The 11716-nt window shown below is 40.0% G+C and overlaps 1 protein-coding gene and 3 long non-coding RNA genes across 4 annotated transcripts; all 4 read right to left on the bottom strand.

The window, feature by feature from the left end:
- Nucleotides 1-596: 596 nt before the first annotated feature.
- On the bottom strand, nucleotides 597-5253 carry LOC127864695 (uncharacterized). The gene is made up of 4 exons (XR_008042216.1): nucleotides 4577-5253; nucleotides 1823-1944; nucleotides 1081-1242; nucleotides 597-848 (listed from the first exon to the last, which is right to left on the bottom strand). It is a non-coding gene; the product is annotated as an uncharacterized LOC127864695 (long non-coding RNA).
- On the bottom strand, nucleotides 2864-4056 carry LOC127864703 (uncharacterized). The gene is made up of 3 exons (XR_008042225.1): nucleotides 3959-4056; nucleotides 3377-3668; nucleotides 2864-3085 (listed from the first exon to the last, which is right to left on the bottom strand). It is a non-coding gene; the product is annotated as an uncharacterized LOC127864703 (long non-coding RNA).
- Nucleotides 5254-7089: 1836 nt separating the features above from the next.
- LOC127865926 (NACHT domain- and WD repeat-containing protein 1-like) lies at nucleotides 7090-10139 on the bottom strand. The gene is made up of 5 exons (XM_052406074.1): nucleotides 10081-10139; nucleotides 9328-9546; nucleotides 8461-8617; nucleotides 7537-7708; nucleotides 7090-7160 (listed from the first exon to the last, which is right to left on the bottom strand). The coding sequence occupies exons 1-5, from the start codon at nucleotides 10137-10139 to the stop codon at nucleotides 7090-7092; spliced, it is 678 nt and encodes a 225-aa protein (XP_052262034.1).
- Nucleotides 10140-10209: 70 nt separating this feature from the next.
- On the bottom strand, nucleotides 10210-11353 carry LOC127864702 (uncharacterized). The gene is made up of 3 exons (XR_008042224.1): nucleotides 11268-11353; nucleotides 10997-11156; nucleotides 10210-10693 (listed from the first exon to the last, which is right to left on the bottom strand). It is a non-coding gene; the product is annotated as an uncharacterized LOC127864702 (long non-coding RNA).
- Nucleotides 11354-11716: the final 363 nt, after the last annotated feature.

The following is an 11716-nucleotide window of genomic DNA, read 5'->3' as shown; positions in this document are numbered from 1 at the left end:
GAGAAGAATTTGTTACCTTTCCATGTCAAGAAACTATTATCATAACGTCCATATTTAAGTAGATATTTTCATATTCTTCTGATAATGATCATACAAGTTTTTTTTTGAAATAAAATTACTTTTTAAAGGTCTGTTTTTATTCAATAATCTGTATTACTCTTCACTCTGTACAAGATTTGTTGTAGTCATTGGGGTTTAAGCCATTTTCACACAGTACGTAACATTGCAGCCACAATATTTCAAACACAAAGCAAGATTTTTAAGCATGTATTCATTATTCAATCACAAAACACATAAGGAATAGTCATGATAAAGTTCTTTTTGATAAAATATAGTAATATAATGTTAATATCAACAAAAACATTGGTTAAATATTAAAAACTTAATTTTTTGTTAAAAAAGCTGATTAATTGATTAATCGCTGATTATGGCCTCCGATTAATCGACTCCGTTTTGGGGAACCGATTCCAATCACTTAGTACAAAAGTTAGTACACATGCTTTTATCAGATCTGTTAACTGCCCTACTTGAATCAGAGGTATGGGGAGAATGGTCGTATATATATGAACACATTACTTGCGAATGTAAATGTTCGTCACAACATTAAAAAACAATGTTGTTTTTACAGTTTTGCAATACAGTTTTGAGATGTTCACTGCTTGCTACTACACTTGTACAGTACAGGTGGCATATGACATAATGTTAAGAAAGGTATAACAACTGACCACAACTTGGTAGATCTCCTTCTTGTGCCCAGTTTTTATTGTGTCGTCAATGCGGCCGTTTGTGATGTTGTACAGTTTCACGTTCTTGCCAAAACGTGACAAAACGTGACGTCACGAGGAGTTCTACAATGGAAGAATGACGTCATAGACAGAGACAGAGATAAAGTGGGCGGAACGGTTTCTAACACGTTCTGACACAAATCGTTCAGTTAGCAAAATCTTTAAATCATGAATTTGATTTCTTAGTGACGCGGAATAGTAATGACACACCATGACCGGAATATTTAATAACTATGTTGTGAATACTGCCACCTCCACACATGAATTGTAAAATGCAAATAAAAATTGTACGTACGCTTCCGTTTGGTCAAGATACACACTCGACTACTCGACCCGGAAACACGATGCTGACGTCCATCTTTTCAAGGTCAAACAAGTAAAACTTATCGTAAATTTCCATGACCACTGATCTGTTGTCTGCTTCGTAAAACCTCGTGTTTGCATTGCAGGTCACCTTCTGTTGAGTATAACGTTTGTAATTATGACGCACGATACTTTGTTATTTTTGAAAAGTTTACTTTATTGGACTGTTTTGTAATCATATTAATCATGAACGTATCTTAAGTATCGAATAATTTTCAGGGGGAATGCAACATTTTACAAAAATATGGACGTTTTAAGTGTAGAAAGAATAATTACATAAAAGAGACTCAATAAAAAATATTTGAAAACAAACAGTAATAATTGATTATTTATATGAGCCGCGTTCTGGGAAAGACTGGGCTGAACGCATTGCGTACAGTGTGCAGTCCGCAGAGGTTAATCAGGGACGACAGTTTCCACACTGAAATTTCGTAAAAAAGAGACTTCATTTTAAGGAAAAAATTGAACAAACGTAGAAAGTGTCGTTTCTGATTAGCTTGTACGGACTGCACAGGCTAATCTGGGACGACACTTTACGCACGTGCATGAACCCTACTTTTCTCAGAACGGGGCTCATATAGACGTCATCATTATATGCTGTCGAAATTCATTGAAGCAAATGGGAGCAATACACATACAATTAGCAAAGAGCGAAATAAAAACCGTCGTCTAACAAGTTCTCGGATGGCGCGGTATTCCAGTCTGCCGACATTATACACGCCGACTATGTTCGGCGAGTCCTCTCCCGCACTGCCGGTCACGAACAACGCATCCTGGTGGCCCAGTGGAACACGTCCTGTGGAGACAGACTTTATTGAGGCTACCGGTAATTAAAGAATAATTGTTAGTGTTCCGAATGATATTGCGGTGTATTTTACTTGAAAGCGAAACCATTAATATTTCCTAAAAACAATAATGTGTAACATTAAACATTTAACTAATATAATTGTTATGGTGGTCCGCCGGAAAACACTTTCTGTGTAGACAGACTTTATTGAGGCTAATTAAAGAATAATTGTTAGTTTTCTTAATGCTATTGCGGTGTATTTTTACTTTATAGCGAGGCCATTGAAATGTTTTTCTTTCTCTGCGCACACAGTACCCGTTGTTGTTTTATTGAATAATATGTGTAACCTTTAACTAATATATTTTTTAAGTTATATAATAAGCAAATACGTTTCTCTTAAATCTTTCTTTACAACAAAAATAAATATAAATAAGCTGTATGTTATTAAAGTCGCGAATCAAGAGGACTAAAAACATGCGCTAAAAATAACAACTTGAACTTAATAAAATTTAATAAATGACGTTAAAATTGAAACGAAACCGGAAACGAAACAGCCCTAAAAATAAGTAAAATATAATTATATATGAGCCGCATTCTGCGAAAATGGAGTTTAATGCATGTGCGAAAAGTGTCGTATCAGATCGGATTGTGAATCTGCACAGGCTAATAACGGACGACACTTTTCGCTTTAATAGAAATTTTCGTTTAAAGGAAGTCTCTTCTAAAGTAAAATCCAGTCTAAGCGACAAGTGTCGTTCCTGGTTCGCCTGTGTGGACTGCATGACCTAATCTGGGTTGACACGTATATGCTGATTGCATGACCTAATCTGGGGTGACACGTATGTGCTGACTGCATGACCTAATCTGGGGTGACACGTAACGCTGACTGCATGACCTAATCTGGGGTGACACGTAACGCTGACTGCATGACCTAATCTGGGGTGACACGTATGTGCTGACTGCATGGCCTAATCTGGGGTGACACGTAACGCTGACTGCATGACCTAATCTGGGGTGACACGTATGTGCTGACTGCATGGCCTAATCTGGGGTGACACGTAACGCTGACTGCATGACCTAATCTGGGGTGACACGTATGTGCTGACTGCATGGCCTAATCTGGGGTGACACGTAACGCTGACTGCATGACCTAATCTGGGGTGACACGTATATGCTGATTGCATGACCTAATCTGGGGTGACACGTATATGCTGATTGCATGACCTAATCTGGGGTGACACATATGTGCTGACTGCATGACCTAATCTGGGGTGACACGTAACGCTGACTGCATGACCTAATCTGGGGTGACACGTAACGCTGACTGCATGACCTAATCTGGGGTGACACGTAACGCTGACTGCATGACCTAATCTGGGGTGACACGTAACGCTGACTGCATGACCTAATCTGGGGTGACACGTAACGCTGACTGCATGACCTAATCTGGGGTGACACGTATGTGCTGACTGCATGGCCTAATCTGGGGTGACACGTAACGCTGACTGCATGACCTAATCTGGGGTGACACGTATGTGCTGACTGCATGGCCTAATCTGGGGTGACACGTAACGCTGACTGCATGACCTAATCTGGGGTGACACGTATGTGCTGACTGCATGGCCTAATCTGGGGTGACACGTAACGCTGACTGCATGACCTAATCTGGGGTGACACGTATGTGCTGACTGCATGGCCTAATCTGGGGTGACACGTAACGCTGACTGCATGACCTAATCTGGGGTGACACGTAACGCTGACTGCATGACCTAATCTGGGGTGACACGTAACGCTGACTGCATGACCTAATCTGGGGTGACACGTAACGCTGACTGCATGACCTAATCTGGGGTGACACGTAACGCTGACTGCATGACCTAATCTGGGGTGACACGTATATGCTGATTGCATGACCTAATCTGGGGTGACACGTATGTGCTGACTGCATGACCTAATCTGGGGTGACACGTAACGCTGACTGCATGACCTAATCTGGGGTGACACGTAACGCTGACTGCATGACCTAATCTGGGGTGACACGTATGTGCTGACTGCATGGCCTAATCTGGGGTGACACGTAACGCTGACTGCATGACCTAATCTGGGGTGACACGTATGTGCTGACTGCATGGCCTAATCTGGTGTGACACGTAACGCTGACTGCATGACCTAATCTGGGGTGACACGTAACGCTGTCTGCATGACCTAATCTGGGGTGACACGTAACGCTGACTGCATGACCTAATCTGGGGTGACACGTAACGCTGACTGCATGACCTAATCTGGGGTGACACGTATATGCTGATTGCATGACCTAATCTGGGGTGACACGTATGTGCTGACTGCATGACCTAATCTGGGGTGACACGTAACGCTGACTGCATGACCTAATCTGGGGTGACACGTAACGCTGACTGCATGACCTAATCTGGGGTGACACGTAACGCTGACTGCATGACCTAATCTGGGGTGACACGTAACGCTGACTGCATGGCCTAATCTGGGGTGACACGTATGTGCTGACTGCATGACCTTATCTGGGTTGACACGTAACGCAAATGCATTAATCCCCGTTTTACCAGAATATTTTCTTATATTTTTTATATTTTATATATTTTTTTGCAATCGTTACCACCGTTACCATGTCAACGGTGCGCGCGCCTTTCAGATCATTTGTGTGTTCCAGACGATCTTCCTCCTGTCGCGAAGAGCGGTGCACGATGCCATGAAAATATGCCACATCTTGTAATCGCAATCGTTGATACAGGCCGAACCATGAGTAGTTGAATAAATATCATTTTTGTTCTTAACCAAAGTCATAGTATTTATTTATATATGTGTATATATTTTTATGTATGTATGTATGTATTTATGTATTATTTTGAATTTATTAATTTAATAAATGTTATATGTTTATTTTTAAACGAAGAACTGGAATGTTTTACGTAACTTGTGTTTGTAAGCCTTCTGAATCGTTATTGCATGTAAAGATTTTACATGGATAAAGATTTGTGTGAAACCCCGAACAAAGGAAGAATTACTTGCAGTGTGGCAGTGTTATGAAATTCGAGGGATCCGTAGCTTATATAGAGATAAATCTGCCGTCGACAGAGAAGTTTATACTGCGGATGCAGAGACTATCGTCGGCTAAAAGAAAGAAAGTTATACAAATTAGCCTCGCTCTGGGAAAACTGGCTTTATGACTGTGCGTTAAGTATCGTCCTTATTCGACTGTGCAGTCCGGACACGCTGATCAGGGACAACACTTCCGCCTAAATTGGATTTTCTTTAAAGGAAAAATACCATAAAGCGGAATGTGTCGTCTTTAATTAGTCTGTTCAGACTGAACAGGCTTATCTGGGACCACACTTTACGTACAAGCAAGAAGACCCGTTTTCCCATAGCGAGTCTCTAATACATTCTTTATCTCAGTAAATACTTGTATACATATATAGTCTGTTCGGACTGCACACGCTTATCTGGCACCACACTTTACGTACTAGCAAGAGGACTGCACAGTCGTATCTGGCACCACACTTTACGTACTAGCAAGAGGACTGCACAGTCTTATCTGGCACCACATTTTACGTACTAGCAAGAGGACTGCACACGCTTATCTGGCACCTCACTTTACGTACTAGCAAGAGGACTGCACACGCTTATCTGGGACCACACTTTACGTACTAGCAAGAGGACTGCACAGTCTTATCTGGGACCACACTTTACGTACTAGCAAGAGGACTGCACAGTCTTATCTGGGACCACACTTTACGTACTAGCAAGAGGACTGCACAGTCTTATCTGGGACCACACTTTACGTACTAGCAAGAGGACTGCACAGCCTTATCTGGGACCACACTTTACGTACTAGCAAGAGGACTGCACAGTCTTATCTGGGACCACACTTTACGTACTAGCAAGAGGACTGCACAGTCTTATCTGGCACCACACTTTACGTACAAGCAAGAGGACTGCACACGCTTATCTGGGACCACACTTTACGTACTAGCAAGAGGACTGCACAGTCTTATCTGGGACCACACTTTACGTACAAGCAGAAGAATCGTTTTCCCATAGCGAGTATCTAATACATTCTTCATCTTAGCAAATACTTTATACATATATAGTCTGAGCGGTCTGCACACGCTTAACTGGGACCACACTTTACGCTGTTACCAAATCGCCGTTGAGTAGCGGTATGTCCATACATTGTTTACCTGCAAACAGGAATGCGATAATGAAGTTTATATAATCTTTTTTATTAAAACCATATAACATCGGAAACTTTTGTCAGTTGAATCGATTCCATTTCATAGCAAGACCAACGTATTAATGTCTTTTGAGATGATTCTAAGAGCGCACCTTGAGCGGGGATTTAACAAGGGGTAATCCGGTCGCAAACGAACAAACTATCGACTGCATCATTGCAACCGTATAAGAGTTGAATGCAACTGCAGCGTGCAAACTACCAATTTTTTGCAATTACCGGTAATCGTGATATGTTTGTATGTTTTAGTTGTGTTTTTTTATATAAAAAAGTAAATAATAATAATAATTTCATGCCTGTTAAGATTTATGGAGTTTAATTGCTACTTTTAAATGTGGAAGATACATTTTAAATATGCATTTTACATTTTAAGTATATATTTTCTCTGAGAGGTGAAATGATGTTGTGTTTATGAATTTACAGCGAATCAGAACTGATTGTTGATAAAATTATCCGACATTCGTTGCTATTTTATTTCATATAATTTATTCGCCCCGAAAATTCGTCAGTAACCTCCAACACCGTTGAATAACAATAGATTGTTTGAAAAGAAACTCGTGACAAGTTCTATCCTAGTATATAGATAAAGTCATTTTCGGCTTGGCCTAATTATTGTATTGATGTTCTGTTTGTTTGTAAAAATATGTTAATTGATGATTTATGATAAGAACACATTTTAATATTTCAAAGACTAGCAAAATACAAATAAACATGCATACATGTACATACACAATCAAAAATATATATTTCAAATTTTCAATATAGAGTTTTTTATTGGTAATGCTCACCTGTTTGCAGACCTTTTACTTTTATTACGTTGCCAAATTTTATGGCGATCCACTCATCGCCATGACAAAACGCGACCTTTCTAGACTGACCTTTACCCGTCACATTGCGTAGCAACCGTGGGGGTCGACCTTGATGTTCCAGATTTTGATCTCCTCCAACGACCCGCAGACTAAAGAAGGTCAAGCGTTAATAATCTCTCTATATGAGACCATCTTGTTTAGCGTTTCACGTTTGTTTACATTTTAGAACCAATTTATTTTGGTTTTGTTTCTGTAGATGACTGTGAATTATTTCATTTTTCATCACACCATTAAACGGTAAATACCGACCTCTCTCGTGCAATATTTGTTTCATCGTAATGGAAATATGTGGCCTCGATTACGCTTATATATGTTGATAAAGAAAGTTCAAAACTGTAATAAAATATCCACTCTTACAATTTATACATGTCGAAAATTGCGAAACTAAAAACGTTAATTCAGTTTCGTAAACCCGCCAAAAAAAAGCATCTCTTTTATAAAGTTAAGCCATAACGTATAATGAACCTGTGATTACATAATGTCCACATGACGTAATCGTCATCATGTAAATTTCGGACGTGTGCACGTGGATGCCGTGAAGCAGTTGACCCCCGGGACGCACCAGGATGTTGACATCGGGCTCGAACCACACTTTTGAGCTATATTCACGTAAGCGCTGCTTGAACTCGGCTGTTGTCTGAAACAAAACACTGCATTGAGCCGCGTCATGCGAATATGGGTCGTATGCCGATTGCGCACTCTGGTCAGGAGTTACTTTGTCCTCTTTAAAGTCACGCGATATTTCGTGATGTCAATAGCAGACAGGGTAGCTCCTGATCCGACTGAATGAATGCACAGGCTGGCCTGGGGCTTCGCTGACCACATACGGCAAAAGGACAGTGTTTGCATGAAGCGGCTCAATTCACACAGAACTTTTAAGAAAACATTTTTCGGTGATTTTCCTTGTTAAAAGTCTGTATACATATAACGTATTATAACATCAAAAAGCTTATTTTGATTATTTTTGTTGAAAAAGAGTGTTCCACTTGTATGCGCGGGGTTTCTTAAGTAATAACGATATTTGAATAGCAGATCTCTTATTCAATGATCTATTATTCAAGTGCTACCGGAGATGTACAAAAATGATTTTGTATTCTTGTTTTACCTTAATGTATGTTTATAAATATGCGTCTTGTTCTGGGAAAACTGGGCTTAACGCATGTAAATAAACTGTCGTCCCAGATTAGCCAGAACAGTCAGCAACTTTCCGCTTATATGGAATGTTTCGTTAAAAAGAAGTCTCTTCTAAACGCAAATCCAGTTTCGGCGAAAAGTGTCGTCATTGATTAGAATGTGTGGACTGCACAGGGTTATCTGGGACAACAGTTTGCGCACATGCATTAAGACCAGTTTTCTTGAAACGAGGCTCATATCAGTCCTATTTCAAACCTCGTTGTCCTCCAGGCGCCCTAGTAGCTGAGGCATAAACTGAACCGGATCCATTTGAAGCCCCTTCCGGGAGAGCAAAAGCGCCTCCAGAATGCACGTGATCAGGGGTTTCCCCGGGAATGCCGCTTTGGCCGCCGTGAAGTCGTCTAAAAGCGCCCTGGGAGAGCCGCGAGAAACATGCGTGAATTACATACTTTTAAGACGCGTTTGGCTCATGTTCCAGTGTTAATACAAGAGACAGTATTTTTGTTTATTTTGACAGTAAAAACATGTACCATTATTTATCTTCATATGTTTTTAACGAAAAGCTAAAAATGTTATCGAGCAAAGCTTACTTACTTATTTGTTAAAAGCTATATATAATGTTCAAATAAAAAAACTCAAACAATCTAAATTAAAGTGAGACTGCACGATTTTTATATGTGTTAAATTGATAAAAATATGTTAGAATAACACGAAATAGACAAGAAAAATTATACATTGAAGACGAATTTCATAAAATGCAGCATAGACAAATTAGCGCCCCGAGCCGATTGTGACGAAGATATTTCGTACATATTTTCCTACAATAACCGAAGCATTCGTCTTTTTATTAGATTAAATTTGATGTAAATTAATAAATATTTGATGTAAATTAATAAATATTTGACAAAATCGTGCAGTCTTACTTTAACGTGTATTTAAACAGGTAAAAAAGTCATTTTATCAGTCTACAATTACATCAGGTAAGTAAGTCCGCATACAATAGTTACAGTGGTAACAATGACAGTAAACGACAACTAAAACCAAAGGTAGAGGGTTAGGTCGTAACAATTTAAGTGAGTAATTATAACATACGATGTAACATTTCTTAACCATAACGCTTACTCAACAGGAAGTGCGTGTAACTTAGCAACGCAGAAGTGCACTTTGGCGAGACCATCCTTCTTGAGAAGGTCAACGTGACCCGCGTGCAGGCGATGATAGGGCAGATTGTTTAGAGCCTGGATGTTGTAGTCATCCTCTCCGAAGCGAAGGGGCTGTGACGTCCCATAGCGGTCCTCTTCTATTACCTCCCCTTCAGCGTTCGTATACGGCTTTTTCTCCCTGGAATAAAACACTTTAAAATTTATTTTAGCATCATTCTCGGAAAACTGGTCTTTATGCATGTGCGTAAAGTGCCTTCCAGATTAGCCTCTGCAGTCAGCACAGGCTAATCCGGGACAATGTAAGCACAAATTTCGATATTACAGGGAATGAATTAGTAAAACCAATGTCAAAAGTCTCTATTTAAAAATGACTTGCGGCAATTCGAAAATAACGAAACGTTTAAAAACTCATGAATACGATAATGTTCCTCATTATACTTCTTTATTGGAGGATCAAAAATTATCAAAGACTAAAATAGCAAATTGCGCCTGATTGAACAATCAACTTATATTTTCATTTTTTGGATACTCGTTATTGTGATTATCAATCTGATATAACGATTAACTGTCCATACATATCATAATTATGCGCAATACTACCATTGGCCCAGGTTCCCGCGAAGAAATCAACTAGGTTGCTATGGAAAAGCTTTTCTGCGCATAATCTGCGCAGTAGCGCTTGTGCGCAGCTTCCGTAAACTGACGGTGGTACTTGTTCAACACGCGCGCACCGTCTGCACCGCGCTCAACTGCGGTGAAAAAACAACACATCTGTTAATTATAGTCAATCACAGAGCATTACAAAAATACGCGCAGTGTGTATGTAGTACATGTACTGTTTACATGCAGAATGTAGCTAATGAACCTCTTCCGCTGATGCTTAAGTCATAAGCAAGTCACGTAAAGAAAGTTGAACTAATTGTTTCTCAGCTGAAAACTAATCAGAAAGCATCAAGTGGTAGCGAACCTATATGATCACAAGTCCTTAAGGCAGACGTTCAACCGCGTTGCGATAACCGCTTTATCTTAATGTTAATAATATGCGATGTTGATAATGAATTGGAAATCCCAATATAAATCGCCATAGTACATATAACATCATTGTCTTCTCATCAGCTCGACGTTCGTAAAACATTAAATTCAAACGAGAAAATAACAGTAAAGTTCAGTACCGACATATTGGTCGATGTCCGCCCGTATGCACACGAGAAGTAGAGGGGGCAGTCTGCGCATGGGCGGTGTCCAGTACGTGTAGACGTCATTTAATACGTCATCATCGCATCACAACACGTCATCAAGCTCCACCTCGGTGATTTCGTTATTGGCTGAAGTAAAGATCCATTATTGAAGTGGATTTTTGCTAAACGAGACTTCCATTAATGTGCTGGCAAGTAGATAAACAAGTGATCCTCGTTCTGGGAAAGCTGGTCTTAATGCATGTGCGAAAAGTGCCGTCCCAGATGAGCATGTGTGGCCCGGACAGGCTTATCAGGGAAGACATGTTCCGCTTTTATTTGGTTAGTATACAATCTCTTCTAGATAAACAAAAATCCAGTTAAGGCCGAATTAAGTGCTTTAAGGCCAGTTTACCCAGAACAAGACTTGAATACAAGTGACTCAACCCCCACCTAAGGTAAAATATCCCAAGGCGCGACACACCAATATCCGGCCGTGCAGTTTCTCCAGACGACTGAACAGGAAGTCGACTGAGGTACGGACTGTCGTCTGCAGTACTGTCCGTGACGGCGGGTCGAACGAGCGCCAAAGCATGGCTTCGTCAAACGACAGCTGATCAGAATTGAACAAAATGTCAGTATAGCGTTATACAAAATAATTTATTGAAAAAAACCCTAGCTGTGTAATTTCTGGTTTGCATCAAACGTTCAAGTTTCTACTCACTTCAAACTTGTCGACTAATATGATCCTGATTGAAGACTTTTGGGACGGAACGGTTATAACTTAGGATTACCCATGAGATTGATTACTAAAAGAAAATAATGAATTCCCAATTAATTCAATGATGGTTTACTGACTTACAAGTATTTTTGCTTGGCATTTAATGTTAGATTACAAATACAACTGGCACTAATAAACTATTCATCTTTCAAAAAGAATGTTCTTTATCGTGATGATAATGATACACGTACCAGGCCGCTTCGTGGGCTTTGATTTCCCAGCATACTCAGTTGTTGCACCAGACTCTGTAGCAGAGACCAGACTCTGTAGCAGAGGCAGTACGGAAGAACTCTCCACTGTTGTACCGAGAAACCTGCAGCCCAGAGAAATACGCGTCATGTGATGTGTTAACGTTTCAGGTATTGTGTAGTTTCCAACAAACAAGATAAAGA

The sequence above is a fragment of the Dreissena polymorpha genome, chromosome 1 (genome assembly GCF_020536995.1).
Source record: "Dreissena polymorpha isolate Duluth1 chromosome 1, UMN_Dpol_1.0, whole genome shotgun sequence".
NCBI classification, from domain to species: domain Eukaryota; kingdom Metazoa; phylum Mollusca; class Bivalvia; order Myida; family Dreissenidae; genus Dreissena; species Dreissena polymorpha.
The sequence above is the reverse complement of the archived record's forward strand: the minus strand, read 5'-3'. Positions and strand labels throughout refer to the sequence as shown.

Coding starts and splice junctions, on each gene's coding strand:
- LOC127865926 (XM_052406074.1), bottom strand. CDS start 10,139: ATGTGTTGTTTTTTCACCGCAGTTGAGCGCGGTGCAGACGGTGCGCGC. Junction 9,547..10,080: donor GGTGCGCGCGTGTTGAACAA/GTACCACCGTCA, acceptor GTTTTATTCCAG/GGAGAAAAAGCCGTATACGA. Junction 7,161..7,536: donor TGGACATTATGTAATCACAG/GTTCATTATACG, acceptor GACCTTCTTTAG/TCTGCGGGTCGTTGGAGGAG.